Raw genomic sequence first — 17,288 nt, forward strand, 5'->3', positions numbered from 1 at the left:
GCACCATGCTTGACTAACACATCTAAAACATTTTTTTCTAAGACATATAAAACACTAAATCATAACAAAGTTGTGGAAATTCGTAACTAATTAAATGAAGATTTAAGTTTATTGCGACATAATCATCAAGTTGTGTTCGTACGCGTTTCATCACTATCAAATAATTTAATACAATTTTTGCTCAAGTATTGTGGAGAATGCATTCGATTTTACAAAAATATGGAAATGCTAGTTGGCGGCCAGTTCAACCCGGCGTGCAGCTTAGAGCTCGGTCTTCTTGGGCTTGCCGCTGCGGTCAAAGCCCTTCAGTTCTGTGGTCGCCTCCTTGGCGATGTACTTCAGGAAGTCATCGACCTCGCGACCTCCGTTGTAGCTCACTGGCTTGTTCTTGGCGTCCTTGGGCAGCCAGAACAGTGTGGGGAAGCCGCGCACGTTGAACTCCGGCGGCACATCGTTGGCGGTGGCGTCCATCTTGACGATGGCGACCTCCTCGTCTTGCAGCTTCTCGGCCAGCTCCTCGTAGATAGGGGTCAGCTTCTTGCAGTGACCGCACCATGGGGCGTAGAACTCGATCAGCGTATCCTTGCCGTTGTTGATCACCAGCTCGTCAAAGTTCTTGGCCACGGCCACCTTGACGGGAGCGTCGTTCGACTCGGGAACAGCCTCACTCTTGATGTACGGCTCCAACTCGTTGGCCAGCAGCTTCTCAACAAAGTCCTGCAGGTTCTCCACGGAGAACTCGTCCTTCAGGGCGTATTTGAGATTCTTTTCATCGCGGGCCAGGACCACGGGCTTGTCGCCAACGAAATCGTAGCCGTACTCGTTCAGCTCGTGCTGGAAGTCATCCTTGGAGGCGATCGCAAAGTTGATCTGGCCAACGAACTCCTTGGCAACCTTGAGCACACGGTTGCGCCAGTAGTTGGTTCCCTTGGGGTTCTTCTGGTAGTCCACGCTGAAGTAAGCAGTGATCAAGGGGTTCTGGAAGTCCTTGACCGAATCCTGAGTGCGGTGGCCCACAAGACCATGGCTGAAGGGAAGAGTTTTAGAAATAAGTTTTCATTCTGGATGGAATGAAAGGACTCTACTTACAAGTTCTCCTTGACGAAGGTAGTCAGATCGGAGTCGGAGCTGCCCTCGAACTTAATGGTGGAAGACTCGAACTTGTTGCTCAAATGAGGAGCACGAATCAGCACAATCTTTTCGCTGGAAATTCAAAATAATTGCATTATTTAAAAATTGACTAAAAATTAAATTGAGTCTTTTACAATAAATAAATAAATACATGCTACATTTAAATCAAGAGTAAAATTTGAAATTAAAGTTTAAACAAATTTAATATCTCTCAAATTTAACAAATGAAAACTTATTCCTATAAACTTAGTGATCATGAAACAAATCTTAAATTCCTATTATAAGAATGGGAGGTTAATTTAAAAAGAAATGGTAGCTGCAATGAACTCGCACTTAAAGCTATTTATTAACACTTATAAAATATACAAAACGAATGGCAGCCTTGAAAGTATGCAAAATGAACTCAGTCTTGAATAGATCCTCCCACTTACGTTTCGCCCTGCTTGTCGAGGACTTCCTGCTCGCTGGAGTGTCCGAAGCGGTACTTCTCGCGGTTCTTGTCGGCGAACTTCAGGAAAACCTTGGCCAGTTTGGAGTCGATGTCGCTGAAGTAGCCGAACACAGTGGTGTCCTTGGTGTCCAGGAACTTGGTCAGCTCGGCGACGGAGCGCACGTTCTTGGAGGCGGGTCCCACCTGGGCGCGCATGTACTTGGCAATGCCAGCGGCCTCGCGGGGTCCATTGTAGTCCTGCGACACTTCGTCTTGGCGGAAGATCTTCAGCGTGGGGTAGCCGCTGACGGAGTACTTGCTGCAGGTCTCCTTGCCAGCTTCCGTGCAGTCAACCTTGGCCAGTTTGATTGGCGGATCGTCGTCCTTCACGAGCTCCGCCGCCTTGGCGTACTCTGGCTTCAATCGCTTGCAGTGGCCGCACCTTGAACAAGAAACATAACTCTATTAGGACACGTCACTTCAACTTTTTGGGGGCACCAGTGCCTAAATCATCATTTGTTATCAAGGCAACGGAAAGACAAGTTTCCAAAAAACTAGCTTGTAATTAAAGTTAGGGTGCGGGACCTATCAGCTGCCTTATCACCCTCTCTAACATTAAGTACAAGTGCCCATTAAGCATACTGAGAAGGAAACGCCTAAATGTTTTGTTTAAAAGTAAGCGGTTGGGAATTCTATTAATGTATCATACTTTCTGAAAATGTAAAATTTTTGATGCAATTAAAAAACTCAAAAAAAAATTATACACTGCTTGAAAAAATATAGAAATATAACATACTAAGGCATTTGTAATATGTACATTGAACATATATGAACATTTAAAAACCTCACGACTTTCTTCACGAAAAAATAAGTTTAAACTATCACCTTTTTACACAATTAAAACCAAATATTAAGTTATAATTGTGTTAAAATGGTCTCTGTGTATTTATGTGTTAGTACTGATAAGGTTTATGGTGTGGGGATTATATTCTCAGGCCAAAGTAGTTCAACAGCTCCTTGGGGATTTAAAAAGCTGGCACGCCGGCCGGCAAAAAAAAAAATACTTTACTTGGCAAGTTCATTGCTTGAGTGTGAGTTTATGGTTTCCCCTGATAGTTGAAAAACATATTTACTTAAAGTAAGTAAATGAGTTAATGCTTAAAAGATTTAAGAATTACTTAATACATTATCGTAGTTTTATCCAAGGTTGTTTATAAAAGTTTGGTATAACAAAGCATCAATAAATATGTATATCTTAAAGGAATAAAAAAATGTGGGAGCATTATATTCAATGTGAGATGCCAATATTACTAATCCACAAATGAGCATCGTGGAAACTTGAGGTGAGTCCACGTATTTGGTTAACAAATTATGTATTTTTAAGGAAAATCATCAAAGGATTTCATAAATTTAAAATGCAATCGTTCTGAGATGGGATACCCCTTGTAAAAGTTCGTTTTCAAGATTAAGCAGTAGTATGTATATAGCGGGTGTTATCTTATCAGTATGTATGTATACGAAAATAGTCCAACATCTTGCCCAAGCTAGGGTGGTTGGAAAAGATATAGAGCAGGATGTCTATAAGGAGTATGGGTATCATCTTCCCACTATCATTATCCGTTTTTAAGTGAGTCGCGAGAAGTAATTGTATGTACATTGGCACCCCGCTCTTAAAATGGCCGACAACACCAATACTGGCTCGTCATCTTTGTGCCTTTCCCTCTCTCGTCTCGTTTCTCGTTCCGTCTTTTTACGCCGGCAATCGCTGACGTGTACTTGGCGATTCCATACGAATGCCGGGCAATGGGAATCGGGAATTGAATTAAGTTGCAGACGCAACAAGCTGATTAGCCACGAATCGCACACGCAGCGCATATGGTGTGGCACCCCCTTTATATGTAGGTGAAGTACAGCCCCCCCTGCCACGCCCACCCACTCACCAGGGGGCGTAGAACATGACCAGCGTAGTCTCGTGTTGCTTCAGGGTGCTGGCGAAGTCGTCGTCTCCCAAGTCCAGAACGTCCTGCTCCGATCCTGATGAGAGGGCCACGAAGCCCAGGAGGAGCACTCCAGCCAGTCGCCACATCATTTTTCAGGTATTACTCAAAACGATATCGGTAAATAATTCAAGTTCAACTAGGCCGTCGACCGCCTACTACTACAACAAAAACTTAGGACCTGACCGGTTCGATTTTCTTCAACGATTGACTCTGCCTTTCGTCTCTTTCGCCACGTCGCTTCTTATTCTGCTTCGTGGTGGTGTGGCCAGGCGCCGTTGGGGCGAAAATGCCAAAGGGCAACGAAAGCTTTCATTAATTAAGAGCTTTCAATTAATTAATTTATTAATTTATTAATTAAATAAATATTTTAAAATGATGCGTCCTTCGCTAATTGTTATTATTAATATTATTAATTTTCTAAGCTAAATTAAGGGAAAACAAAATGTATAATTTCGAATGTACTGCTAATAAATGTTTTGCATAGCAGCTGTCTTATCTGCCCACAGTAAATATTTTCATTATTTTTATTAAATTAATTTCGCAAACTTAGGAAAGAGCTGAAAAAGCTTTCTGACTTTTGCAATAAAAAGGTGTGCGCTGATTACTCATATTTTATTCATAAGACAAGTATTTATAATTGGTGAGTAAAGTAGAAGTGCAAATACATAATTTCCCAATAATATCAATAAAAAACATACAATTATGTGATCAATAACAAACGAATTTAAAATTTCAAACATTAATAATATTTACAAAGTGTTGCTTTACATTTTTCATCAGTTTTTATACAAAATTGTAGTAATTAGTGTTGATTTGCATAGACTCCAGAAAAAGGTTTAACCACAACAATAGGCTAATTTTGTAATTATATTTAACTTAGGATGATTGGAAAATCTATAAATTATACAAATATATTCATTATACTACAAATGACTAATTTGAAAAAATCAAACTGGTTTTCACAATGCAGTATTACCGTGTTCCTTCTAGCATGACGCCAAAAACGTCGACGTCTACGTTCAACGTTCGCGTCCTCTCAGTAATTTCATGCCCAAATATTAACATCCAATGACAATTTAAAAAATATTTTAACTGGGTTTGTTTTCTAGTGCTTATAAGCAAGTTTATTAATTAGAAGGTGGTTTTTGAAAACTATTCCAATAGTGAATTAGAGAAATAATTACAATAAACCAAGATATTTGTTACTTAAAAGTAGTGATTTCTTCTTTATTTAAACACAAAATTATACATTTTTTATTACCTAATAGAGTTTAAACAGACCATTGGTTTTTACCTTCATAAAGAGCTTATAAAACAAAAAACCCAGTAGACAAATAAATAAATGTCTCACACAACTGTTATTTACGGTCTCTGATAAAAATAAATACCAGTCAATAATTTGATAATAAAACTGGCTATAAGGAATAGCCATTACGGTCTCTGAGAACCACGAAAGGTTGTTTTCCTGAAACTTTTTTTAATTGTCGCGCCCACGGACGCACTTAGTGGAGACACCGAGCGCGGCCAGTGGAAACGCCGCAGTGGAGACACCGCCCTCGCGATAGTATCGCCGGTTTGACAGCCGCGCAGCGCGGTCACACCGCGTGTCAAACGAGGCTTCCTGCGCTGAGCCCTGCCGAACACTCGTTCACTTTGTTCGAATCCGTCGCCGCTTAGACTTCGTGATTTCTCATTCAGCTTATTCGAGAGTAAGTTCCACCAGTGAGACTATAATTAAGTGAATTCTGCACCGGGATTGCAGCCAGCGAACAATTAATAAACAAATATGCATTTTGGACGCCGATATTGTGCATATTTTGTGGTGTTTCTGTGTGTGTGGTGTGCCGATGCTGGAGATAACCTCTAACGGCGTGTTTCCCAAAGTGAAAGGTGGCCATCGAAGTGAGGCGAAAAGCAAACACGTGGCAGTCTGCAAAGGCCAAAAATTCATAATCGCGTGGCTTCTTTTACTGGCCCCGCATTTGCTCATTCATTTTCCGGTTTTCCGAGCCGCATTTTTGCCCTGCAATATGGTGCAATTAATTTGCCACGCCCACGCCGCTCACAGAGGTCATCCACCAGATGTGCCAATTAGCACGTGAAAAACGTGGTTTTCTTTTGCCTTTGTCTTTCATTCTTAGATTTTCATTTTCCATCTGCGGCATGGAATTTCAAAATGGCGACTCAGTATGAGTCAAGTAAGCAAAAAAAAAAAGTAATAAGAATAGAAAAAAAAAAAAAAAAAACCTCTCTTAGCAACACGCGAAAAATGTGCTTTTTCGGGTTTCCAGCCTATTAACATGGCTGGTGAAATTGCATTTCCCAGCGATTTGCTAATTGATTTTACTCAATATGGCTGCCGTTGCACTTTAAATTCTTGATTAAATCGTTTTTCTCTCCCTCTTCCTTTTCCATTTCCAATTTCCAATTGTGCCACCGCGGCGAGATCGCTTGCCTTTGTATAAGTCACACACACTCATGCCCAGCCGCCATTTTGCTCGCCTCACCTCTCTCTTCCTCTCTTTCATTTTCCTCCGGCCGGCAACAGCGTCACGCTCACACACACACGCCGAGACAGGCACACACGCGCAAGCAGATAAGCACATGTGTATTTGCGAATTAAATTTGCTGGAATTTTCCTTTGGACTCTTCGATTTAATATGATGATTAACATTCAGTTCTGCTACTGAAGAAATTTGACGATAACAAAAATACCAAAATCACTGATAAAATCGAGTTTCCATTAGGAGTATATATTTTTTTTGCACGCTTTTTGTTCCTCTTTGTATTTGCGCCCCCTCTCTTTTACCCACACCCATACATGCGGGCACTCAACCTAACCTCAAAAAACACGTTTTGTACGTCGGTCGGAGTTTGAGGTTAGGTTGAGTTTTTGGGCATGCAAACGAAAGTCGAAAGTACGCAAGGGGAATGAGAAAATGTTATACCCACTAATAAAGTAGTTGATAAATAAGTACTTGTAAACCCAACGAATGCTAACGAATTGTTTTACCCTTTGTTTATTCCAACCTCTCTTGCTCGCCAACCCACCGAATCCTGCAACCTTCCAATGTTCCAACGTGTCCAACATTTCCAACACTCGAACACACGCACAACCACAACAGCCATCGTGTAATCATCCAACATGGGCAAGGAAAAGATTCACATCAACATTGTCGTGATCGGACACGTCGATTCCGGCAAGTCGACCACCACCGGACACTTGATCTACAAGTGCGGTGGTATCGACAAGCGTACCATCGAGAAGTTCGAGAAGGAGGCCCAGGAGATGGGCAAGGGCTCCTTCAAGTACGCCTGGGTTTTGGATAAGTTGAAGGCCGAGCGCGAGCGTGGTATCACCATCGATATCGCCCTGTGGAAGTTCGAGACTGCCAAGTACTATGTGACCATCATTGATGCCCCCGGACACAGGGATTTCATCAAGAACATGATCACTGGTACCTCGCAGGCCGATTGCGCCGTGCTGATTGTGGCCGCCGGAACCGGAGAATTCGAGGCCGGTATCTCGAAGAACGGCCAGACCCGCGAGCACGCCCTGCTCGCCTTCACCCTGGGTGTGAAGCAGCTGATCGTTGGTGTCAACAAGATGGACTCGTCCGAGCCACCATACAGCGAGTCCCGTTATGAGGAAATCAAGAAGGAGGTCTCCTCGTACATCAAGAAGATCGGTTACAACCCGGCCGCCGTTGCTTTCGTGCCCATTTCTGGATGGCACGGCGACAACATGCTGGAACCCTCCAGCAACATGGACTGGTTCAAGGGATGGAAGGTTGAGCGCAAGGAGGGCAACGCCGACGGCAAGACTCTGATCGATGCCCTCGACGCTATCCTGCCCCCAGCCCGTCCCACCGACAAGGCCCTGCGTCTGCCCCTGCAGGATGTGTACAAAATTGGCGGTATTGGAACAGTACCCGTGGGCCGTGTGGAGACCGGTGTGCTGAAGCCCGGTACCGTTGTGGTCTTCGCCCCAGCCAACATCACCACTGAGGTCAAGTCCGTGGAGATGCACCACGAGTCCCTTGTGGAGGCCGTTCCCGGAGACAACGTTGGCTTCAACGTCAAGAACGTGTCCGTGAAGGAGCTGCGTCGTGGCTACGTTGCCGGTGACTCCAAGGCTAACCCCCCCAAGGGCGCCGCCGACTTCACCGCCCAGGTCATCGTGCTGAACCACCCTGGCCAGATCGCCAACGGCTACACCCCCGTGCTGGATTGCCACACCGCTCACATTGCTTGCAAGTTCGCTGAGATCAAGGAGAAGGTCGACCGTCGTTCCGGCAAGACCACCGAGGAGAACCCCAAGTTCATCAAGTCTGGCGATGCTGCCATCGTCAACCTGGTGCCCTCCAAGCCCCTGTGCGTGGAGTCCTTCCAGGAGTTCCCCCCTCTGGGTCGTTTCGCTGTGCGTGACATGAGGCAGACCGTGGCTGTCGGTGTCATCAAGGCTGTCAACTTCAAGGATGCTTCCGGTGGCAAGGTCACCAAGGCCGCCGAGAAGGCCACCAAGGGCAAGAAGTAGCTGGTTTGCACCCACTCAACAAGCAGCAGCAGCAGCAAGCAAGTAACCAACATCATGATGCAGCCAACCACACCACTCAACAATAACAGCAACAACAGCAGCAGTGAGCACAATAGTAGTCCAACACCAACACCTGTCCTGCGCAAGATGACCGATAAGATGATGTTCCAGCAGAAGCAAAAGTTTAATTTCTTCCATCGAAAGGAGTTTCGACGGATACGAATGCTAAATGCAGTCGACGCCGCCTAAAATGGGAAACGGTGGATCCCAAGGATGAGTGCAAACTGGGAAAAAACACATGCATTTATGCATCCACTCCTCCTCCATCTCCCCGTCGATCTTTAGTTTACTACATATGATATGATAAGGAGTTGACTTCGTTATGGTATCATATATAGATATCCTCTGTAGCATTTATATCGTTTAAATTAACCTTTTTAATTTGATATGTATCATTTATCTTACCCAACTTTTGCACACACTACTTTGTACACAAGAAAAGAACCAGAATAGAAGCGATAACTTTATTTACAAAAAAATAAAAACCCTATTTTTGTATTTATTTTGTTTTTACCACCCAGCCACTAAAGCACCATCTTTTTGGTTGTTGCCTTTTGATTTTCAGCGCTATGATCACCCACAAGCCCAAGTTCAACCTATCGTCGATGCCACAAAGTACAAACAAGAGCTAGTTGAAGAGTACAACAATTAAATCTGACAACAAATACCTCAATCGTTTAAATAAAGCGAGCATTTGCAACTGAAGGAATTTAAAAATGTTTTATTTGGGTGGTTGACTGGATGAAATTAAAACTGGTTTTGGACAACAAAAGTTTATTCAAAAAAGGGAAATGGGGAAATAATATATACATAATTGAAAAACTGCAAAATATATTAATATATATAATATATTATTGCAGTAGGCAAATATTTACAAAAATAAAAGTTCATTAAAACTTGTATATATAGATACAGATCATTATGGAACTCAGTTCTTATTTATATTGCATCACATACATAGGCAGCAAAAAATAATGTTTGTTTCTAATTGATTAACCTGGGGGTATTTTATTTATTTCAATAAATTTGTAATAAAATCAGTTTTTTATCTCTGCGAATTTTTAAAAACCATCACTATACATATCCTTAAAAAAAAAATTAGTAGAATCAGCCTAAAAGTACATAATAAAATATTACTATATTTACATATGCGTATTTGGAAACTTTGGCAACAAAAAGGTGAACAGATGTGGAAAATAGAAAACACCCGCCGATCTTATTTGTCCAGTACTAATGGTGGATCCACGTAGTCGTGTTGACGCCCATGCGGATGGGGATCCTCATCGATCTCCCTGGGATCCTCGTACCGGATACCTGCAGCGGTGATAATGGCGCTCTTCATAAGATATTTGCCGAACTTCTGGATCTGCATGTTGGTGATGCTGTCTAGCACCCAGAAGGGATCCAGGTAGACGCGGTCGTCCTCGGCGCGCCGCTTATCACCGATGATGTACTTGGCCTTGAAGCGGTTCTCGGTGAGGGTGGCGCCGCCCAGCAGGAGCAACTCCTTCATGTTGTTGAACTGCACCGGTCGGCAGAGAGATGACACATAGAAGGGCTCCATGAAGCGGAACAACTCGCACTGGTAGTGGACGCCAAAAGCCTGCCTTTCAGTGCGACAAATCTGTGGGGATGTAAATAGGAATAAGGTGACTATGTTGCCAATGGTAGGAGCATATGACTCACCTCTATGGCCCGTGAAAATCTGGTCAGTTCGAAGGGCTCTTCACCGATCCACTTGCCGGCCCGAATCGATGCCAGAACCCACTGATAGCTAACGATCCAGACTCCGCGCATCAGGCCGCGCAAGAGATTCAGGGTTCGACGCGGCTCCAGGCTAACCAGGTGGGTGGTGCGCTGGGTCACAGTCGGATCCAGCCGCATGCCGCGTAACTTGCGCAGGGCCTGGGATTGAAGGCGGTTTGCGATTAGGATTTATGACCGCCACGGATATTATTTATTCAATTGTGCGGGAGGCTTTACAAATGAGGGACTGCTCTACCAATCTACCGAGTGTTGTTTATGCTTAATCAATAATTAATATGGGCCATTAACGAGTTGCGGATATGCTAATTTACAAACTAGTACGGTTTACTAACTAATCCATTACTGGAGTTGGGGCTCGGACTACAATGGTTACAATCGGAGGGTGTTGTGGGTGGTGTACTGGTCACTCCGTAGTGCTACCAACCTTGTGGATGACCTGGATCTGCTCCTGGTGCATGTTGGTGTGCACTAGAGTGCGAATGCGTGAACGTTGTTTGCCCTTGGGCTTGTCGCCCTCCTCCTCTGCGACTGATATGGAATCCTCTATGTCTGGAACGGCGCTTTTTTTGGGATCCTCTTCCTGTGCTGTTGTTATGGTTTTGGGAACAGGAGCCGGGACACACACCTCCAAAGAGGACGACTTGGCCGGGGTGGCTAGCGAACGTCGACGCTTCTGCACGGAGCTCGAGGAGCTAGACATACTTAGGCGACTTTTCCTACTGCTTTTGGGTGGTGATATGACCACCTCATCATTTGGATTGAAAAGGCGTCGCCTTTTGGGCTCTTGCGATGGGATAGCCTCCGCCAGCGGTGGTTCTTGCTCCGAAACTACGCGACACTCGCCCAACTCGGCCTCATTGGCCAAAGCTAGAGATCTGCGATGCGATTGGTTAATCCTTTCGATGCTCTCGTTAATCACTTCCATGTCCAGGTTGAAGATGGTGCGCCGGCGATTCCCTGTGGACTGACCGCTTGGCAGTCGCGTGGAGCTGAACAGCGGCGTCAGTGGCTCCTCCATGATGGAGTTCGATGTCTGAGTAGTGACGTTGTTGAGCGATTGTCTACGTAGAAGCACGTTTTCATCCCTAAGCTCGGAGCTGGATGTGGCCACGCTGCGGCGCCGAGAAGCACTTATGTCCATAAATTCGGAGGCATAGAGAGTACCCCGCCTGTCCGCTTTGTGGGATGCTTCCGCCCCCATGGCGGTAATCTCTATTGACTGCACAACACAATCCGTTTGGTTGGTTGTCTTGTCCTCCATCATAACTACAGAATTCCTGTTCTCTTTAATGGGAGCCAGCTCCTCGGTTATGGTCTGAATGGTTTGCTTCTGGGCTGTTTCCTCTGGCTGTTTGGCTGCGCCCAGCAGTGAGCTCCTGCGTCGAGTCATTCTGGGCTCCAAAGCTGCGGCTGGAGCCGGAGCAGCTTCCTGTATTGGCGTGGACGCCAAGCCAACGTGGAGCGAGCTCCTGCGGCGGGTCATTCTGGGTTCCGTTGCAGCGGGACTGCTGATTTCCGCCACGCAGCTGCGACGGCGACTAGTGCGCACTGGAGGGGTCATCACCGGCGGTGGATCCACTGTACTCCGACGTGGTCGCGGCGTGCTCGATGTTTTCGGCTGGGGGGTATTGCTGGCCGGCTGCTCACCAAATTGCAGACTCTTTTGGGCCTGCACTTTTTCGGCCGCTGCGTCTCCACTGCCATTGCTTCCCTTCGGCTGGGAAGCAGCTACTGCAGCCAAGGGAGTGTAGCAGCCACTGCTTATCCTGTGTTGAAAAATAGTTTAGGTTTAGTTGGAAACAGTTTTGCTTTAAAAATATCATTTGAAGACTCACCTGTTAAGTAGTTTGGTGGCTGGCGACTCGATTACCTCATCATCCGAAGCTTTGTTGTGGTTTAGGGCCCTGAAGAAGCGGCTGATGTCATTCTGGAAGGAGAAAATGTACGAATTTTAAGTCGAAATCAATAATGTAACTAAGTGGTTACTGCTTTAAGCATAATATTATTTTTAAATATTTTTACAAGTTTGTAATTAATTTTTTTTGTCATTTTGACTTAGTAAAATTAACACAGAATGCACATACTGACACTGAAAATGAAGATTTTTATAAAAACAATTACAACTTAGGACGGTGAAAATAAGGAGTTATGAGTTATGAAAATTAGGAATTACAAATATAGATTTATATAGAAACAAATGTTCGTTTTCTTGAAGGATATTCGAACTAATTCGATTGACGCAAAACATAATGGTCCCCTAACTTACCTTTGGAGTGGTGGTTGTTGGAGTTCCCGGCTGGGCTCGCTTGTTGGCCGATCCTGGCTCATTGTCCTTGGAGGATGTGGGTGTTCCCTGCCGTTTCCGCGGTCGCTGGCTCAACTCCGAATCGGGTTGCATGAACTTAACGCGCTGCAAATGCAAATTTTCAAGACTTGGTAAATAAAAGTTGGCTCAGGAGGTCTAATTGTGGCGAGCAGCCCATGCCCTTTGGTGGTATATTGTTGATGCTGCGGATGCTGCCCACTTTTTGCCCGACTCTGTCAGTCATGTTGACTAGAAAACACTGTTTTATTTGTTTATAACTACGTGATAACTGGCCCGTTGTTTAAATAAAAAACGTTCTTATCAGGAGTAAGACCAAAATGGCTGCCTGTTGTGATGGATTGTCTACCAAACAGTAATCGATAGTAATGACTTATGCTAAAGATAAGGAGTTATTCAAATAATATCTTAAATAGTTAAATGGGCTGCCAAATAACGTGTTAATAATTTTGTTTTAACGTTTTAAATTTGAAAAGTGCGCCTAGGGAGTGCCATCCCTAGTACTTGCCGTTAATCGATAGACGCCAGCGATAACACTATCGATAGCCGGGGCAAGCGGCCAACAGCCCTATAAAAATTGCTTTTTGTGGGGCTGTCAGCTCAGTCAGCGGCTCATTCATCACTTTCCGTCGCGCTCCATTAGAACTAGTAGTCTAGACTTTTATCAAAACCGACAGTATTACACGCCATACCCCGTAAATTCCCTCCCCACCACAAGAAAACTCTTTGGCATTCCACAAACACAACGAACAGAAGACGATAAGCAACAAGTGTTCCGGAGATTCCCTTGAAAAACACAGAACTCAGAACTCCATTGAAACCCACACAATTCCAGTTGTTTTGTTTACCCCGCAATCAGTGCCCAAGAACGTGGCACCTTTCCAACTGCGAGTAAACAATCAAGGTACGACAATTAAGAAAAAAAAAACTTGTTCTCCCCGCACACGCGAATAAATCTTGGGAACAATTTCATACCAGCCGGTGACGAGTACGGTGGAGCAGCAGTAGTAGCCCTCAAGACAAGATGATTCCCGGCTATGGACCCGTGACGCAGGCCCTGCTGGGCACCCTGCTCACCTGGGGACTCACGGCCGCCGGCGCCGCCCTGGTGATCTTCGTCCGGGGCAACCAGCGGAGGTCCCTGGACGCCGCCCTGGGATTCGCAGCTGGCGTGATGATAGCAGCCTCCTTCTGGTCACTCCTCAAGCCGGCCATTGAGATGGCCGAGAGTTCCCACTTGTACGGAGTCTATGCCTTTTTGCCCGTGTCCGGCGGCTTCCTCCTGGGCTCCATCTTTGTCTATGGCTGCGACAAGCTGATGTCCTACCTGGGCCTTAACAGCACCAACATGATGATCCAGATGACGCAGTCCAAGGACAAGGCGGACATAGCCATCGAGGATTCGAAGCGCAATGGAGGCGGTGCCTCTGATCGGTTGGCTTCCAAGAGCCTGGACAGCTTCTCGGACTGCCTGAGTGTGCAGCACAGCGGCGAGTCGAGGCGCCGCAAGAAGGGCGCCAGCATTAACGAGATGGAGCAGTGCACCTACACCACGCCCGAGGAGCAGCAGCGCGCGGAGGAGGCCCTGTCGCAGTGGAAGAGAATCATGCTCCTGGTCGTGGCCATCACAGTGCACAATATACCCGAGGGACTGGCTGTGGGCGTGAGCTTTGGAGCCATCGGCACGACTAACTCATCGACATTCGAGAGTGCCCGCAATCTGGCCATCGGCATTGGCATTCAGAACTTCCCCGAGGGACTGGCCGTCAGCTTGCCTCTGCATGCCGCAGGATTCAGCGTGAAGCGGGCTCTGTGGTACGGACAACTGTCCGGCATGGTGGAGCCCATCTTTGGCGTGCTGGGCGCCGTGGCAGTGACCTTCGCCAACCTGATTCTGCCCTATGCCCTGTCCTTTGCGGCCGGAGCCATGATCTACATTGTGTCGGACGACATTCTGCCCGAGGCACATGCCAGCGGCAATGGTACGATCGCCACATGGGGCACAGTGTCTGGATTCCTGATAATGATGTGTCTGGAGGTGGCGCTGTCGTGAGCAACCACCGGCCCCAGCCTTCGCCCGCCTTGCAGAACTCGTAAGCTAGTGTAAAACTCAAAGATTCCATTGTACTTAACGCGAACTTCTGCTGGCTTGTAAATAGATGCGGGCTTTGTACAAATCTCAGAACCAGCCCCAACCAACGAGAATCTAATAATCTAACGTAGAGTGTAAGTTTTTGTAAAGAAGAAACTTGACAACTGGTGATGCCGCGGTGGCATCCGTGCAATTGTGTATCTGTGCAATGTAGTACATTCCCAGCGAGTTATGTAAATGAACCGAAGCGTTCTCGGAAAGATTGTAAACAGACGTGCATGTGAATTAGGTTTTAAGTTGTCACCGGCGTCCAGTGGCTTGTGTCTTTTTAAACTGTCTAATGTTTAAGCAATAAAACGAAGCGCATTCAAATCATCTCTCGACTACTAGCTAGCTGGCCTCGACTTCCTGGCCGTCGCCAGGCCCTACGATAGCTGATAAGAGCAAGTAAATTCAATTAGATAACACGGAGAGCCAACAACAAAACTGGTTGACTCGCTGTCAGCGAGTGATAGGTGATAAGAATCTGTCCAGTGTAAAGAGTTCCCAATATTGCGCGTATTCCGTGTTTGAGATACGTGCAATTTCAGACGGCCCGCGACCCTGCGTTTTGTGCTCGCCATTTTCTGGATTAACTAATCATTTCAGATATGTACGTACTCGCCCAAGTGCCTCGGCCCACAGTCCACCAACTGTGATCGTGGTCATCAGCAAAAGTGGTCGATAACGCCCCTCGGTAGCTATCTGTTGTAGAATTTCCATACCTGTACTTAATAGTGGTTTATGCTCGCCATAAAACAAAAAACACTGCGGCCCTCAATGACCAATTAGTGGGGGCCATATTTCAAGTGGAGTAAATGCTTCTGTTAATTGATAATGCCATCGATTAAACTAATTAAAGGCTTTCTTGTTTTCCCTTACCTCCCTTGCGAAAAAAAAACATTAGCTAATTTCAGTCTGCAACTCAAGTGGAGTTGATGAATTCGCACCTGTACAGTGTTATCATCAAAGAGGTGATAATGCTTTTAAAAACATTGTTAGCTTTAACAAATTTGAATGATAGGAATATGAAAAGTTGTAGGAGCACTTTGATAAGTCAAGTTATAGCTTCTTTATCAATTCCGTTCCGTACATTGTCATAAACTATAGATAAGGTTAAAGACCTTATCCAAAAAAAATCAATAGAATCGTCTAGAGCCTAGGAAAACTCGTTCCTGAATATAAAAACCCAATTTAAGGTATACCCCCCAACAGCAAGCATTCACTACTTACCGGTATTTTTCCAAAGAGCTCTGGATACTCGTACATCCGTATGTTGCTTATGGGAAACTTGCTGGGATCACATATTTTGCGCTGCACCTTGCAGGCCTCAATCCAAAGAATCGATACGACTGGTATTTTCCACTCGGCAGCTTTTTTATAAGTTGAGAGCAGACCATCCTTGAAGACCACATGTGTGGTGGTGCTATAAATCGAAAGAAAACGTTTTTGAAGAGAATTTCGAGTATAATTGTTGTAATCTCTTAACTTACCGCGTCAAACGATTATTGACCTGGGCTCCCATCTTGGCAATAATTGTTTTTACGCCCTCAGAGCGATTATCGTTGCCGGTTCGCACTTCCACGTAGACAACTATGTCCTTGAGCAACTCGGGCAGGGTGAGCGGCTCCTGGGGATTGCGTTCTTCCATCGTAATGATGCTCTGTTCGGCCTGGGGCACATCGAAGGTATTGTATGCTGACTTAGTGGGGCTCCTGTAAGAAACGGTTGGTATTTAATTATAGTTTAATATACTTTTTAGGTAAGATGTACTCAGAATGTCAACAAATACAAATTTGACGTTAAACAATAAAGGTCTTAAGATCAAGACCTTAGTACTTAAGTGAAGAATGCCGAAGCAAAGAGTGATTTGGTAAAGGAGTACTTTAAAACATATGGCGATTGTGAATAACATGTAACCATAATATGGTACCTTACTTAGGTGTTAGTTACAATCTAGACAGTTTAATGCACTAATGCAAGAAGGCAGTGGGACAGTTAGGATCTGTTTAAGGATCATGTGACTGCCTCTTCTACAGAGATTAAATGGTTCTTTTGAAACCCTTTGTAGCGCTTACTTTAAGGCACGAATGGCGCGCAGACGTAGGGCAGCATTGGGGCTGTTGAGATCTTGTTGCAGGCGCCCCCATTGCCCCTCCTGTCTGGTGGGCGTGGCTGTGCCGTTCGCAGGCGCTGCTGCAACTGCTCCCGATCCTGCCGCCTCGTCCTGATGGGGATCCTTCTGGAACTCGGAGCGGTGCTGGTTGATCGCCTTGGAGACGGCTAGGGCCGGGTTAAGCATCAGCCGATCCTTGGCCACCTGGTCATCTAGCAAAAGAGAACGCAGCTTGTTAGCGATGTTCGGGTCATTTCTCCACATGTTGATCTGATATTTCTGTACTGTTTTCTACTACTACAAATTTTGGGGTTAGCTACGCATCCGGAATTAAAACTACTGGGTTGTTAGAACTCTAAAAATGGAATGCACAGCCAACCTGCCGGGGCCTGAGATTGAGATTTGGTAGGCAGGGTCGTCGGCTTGGACCTGGAGTCCCCCAGATTTGAATCCTGCAACGGCCGGCGGATGGGTGACGCCGCTGTTTTCTTGGCGGCGACGGAGGAACTGGCCACGATCGAGCCATAGGTCTTCGTCTTCCACGTGGGATTGCGCAGCAGGAACTTGTCCATGGTCACGGGCTACGTGCTCCGCACTCTCCCGCTTTTTATTGCACTTAATTTCGGTCGCAAAACTCTGCAAAAGACGCGCCAATATTTTCCCAATCCAAACCTGCACAAAAATTAGGGATGTGAAAAACATATGAAACGATCAATGTATCGATAGTTGGGCAACACGTTCTTCAAGTATGACCGTTTTTGGACACGACATTCGCGCGGATCGGTTATCGATC

General features: G+C 45.5%; 4 protein-coding genes and 1 non-coding gene across 5 annotated transcripts; 3 read left to right on the forward strand and 2 right to left on the reverse strand.

Moving 5' to 3' along the window:
• Positions 1 to 79: 79 nt before the first annotated feature.
• LOC119549196 (protein disulfide-isomerase A3) lies at positions 80 to 3,782 on the reverse strand. Its single transcript, XM_037857025.1, has 4 exons — positions 3,502 to 3,782; positions 1,563 to 2,003; positions 1,090 to 1,203; positions 80 to 1,027 (listed from the first exon to the last, which is right to left on the reverse strand). The coding sequence occupies exons 1-4, from the start codon at positions 3,648 to 3,650 to the stop codon at positions 262 to 264; spliced, it is 1,470 nt and encodes a 489-aa protein (XP_037712953.1). The 5' UTR covers positions 3,651 to 3,782; the 3' UTR covers positions 80 to 261.
• A 1,332-nt stretch (positions 3,783 to 5,114) lies between these two features.
• Positions 5,115 to 8,637, forward strand: LOC119549197 (elongation factor 1-alpha 1). Its single transcript, XM_037857026.1, has 2 exons — positions 5,115 to 5,270; positions 6,687 to 8,637. Exon 2 carries the CDS (start codon positions 6,707 to 6,709, stop codon positions 8,096 to 8,098), a length of 1,392 nt encoding a protein of 463 aa, XP_037712954.1. The 5' UTR covers positions 5,115 to 5,270; positions 6,687 to 6,706; the 3' UTR covers positions 8,099 to 8,637.
• LOC119552324 lies at positions 6,217 to 6,291 on the forward strand. Its single transcript, XR_005219657.1, has one exon. It is a non-coding gene; the product is annotated as a small nucleolar RNA snR61/Z1/Z11 (small nucleolar RNA).
• Positions 8,638 to 9,277: 640 nt separating the features above from the next.
• LOC119549195 lies at positions 9,278 to 17,178 on the reverse strand. Its single transcript, XM_037857024.1, has 9 exons — positions 16,875 to 17,178; positions 16,458 to 16,707; positions 15,873 to 16,094; positions 15,613 to 15,805; positions 12,192 to 12,335; positions 11,761 to 11,852; positions 10,350 to 11,691; positions 9,845 to 10,063; positions 9,278 to 9,782 (listed from the first exon to the last, which is right to left on the reverse strand). The coding sequence occupies exons 1-9, from the start codon at positions 17,065 to 17,067 to the stop codon at positions 9,375 to 9,377; spliced, it is 3,063 nt and encodes a 1,020-aa protein (XP_037712952.1). The 5' UTR covers positions 17,068 to 17,178; the 3' UTR covers positions 9,278 to 9,374.
• Positions 12,833 to 14,715, forward strand: LOC119549199 (zinc transporter ZIP11). Its single transcript, XM_037857029.1, has 2 exons — positions 12,833 to 13,152; positions 13,227 to 14,715. The coding sequence occupies exon 2, from the start codon at positions 13,273 to 13,275 to the stop codon at positions 14,299 to 14,301; it is 1,029 nt and encodes a 342-aa protein (XP_037712957.1). The 5' UTR covers positions 12,833 to 13,152; positions 13,227 to 13,272; the 3' UTR covers positions 14,302 to 14,715.
• Positions 17,179 to 17,288: the final 110 nt, after the last annotated feature.

Source organism: Drosophila subpulchrella, chromosome 2R (genome assembly GCF_014743375.2).
Source record: "Drosophila subpulchrella strain 33 F10 #4 breed RU33 chromosome 2R, RU_Dsub_v1.1 Primary Assembly, whole genome shotgun sequence".
Classification (NCBI taxonomy): domain Eukaryota; kingdom Metazoa; phylum Arthropoda; class Insecta; order Diptera; family Drosophilidae; genus Drosophila; species Drosophila subpulchrella.

Coding starts and splice junctions, on each gene's coding strand:
- LOC119549196 (XM_037857025.1), bottom strand. CDS start 3,650: ATGATGTGGCGACTGGCTGGAGTGCTCCTCCTGGGCTTCGTGGCCCTC. Junction 2,004..3,501: donor GTCATGTTCTACGCCCCCTG/GTGAGTGGGTGG, acceptor TTCTTGTTCAAG/GTGCGGCCACTGCAAGCGAT. Junction 1,028..1,089: donor ACCTTCGTCAAGGAGAACTT/GTAAGTAGAGTC, acceptor TCTTCCCTTCAG/CCATGGTCTTGTGGGCCACC.
- LOC119549197 (XM_037857026.1), top strand. CDS start 6,707: ATGGGCAAGGAAAAGATTCACATCAACATTGTCGTGATCGGACACGTC.
- LOC119549199 (XM_037857029.1), top strand. CDS start 13,273: ATGATTCCCGGCTATGGACCCGTGACGCAGGCCCTGCTGGGCACCCTG.
- LOC119549195 (XM_037857024.1), bottom strand. CDS start 17,067: ATGGACAAGTTCCTGCTGCGCAATCCCACGTGGAAGACGAAGACCTAT. Junction 11,692..11,760: donor GCCACCAAACTACTTAACAG/GTGAGTCTTCAA, acceptor TTTTCAACACAG/GATAAGCAGTGGCTGCTACA. Junction 9,783..9,844: donor GATTTTCACGGGCCATAGAG/GTGAGTCATATG, acceptor ACATCCCCACAG/ATTTGTCGCACTGAAAGGCA.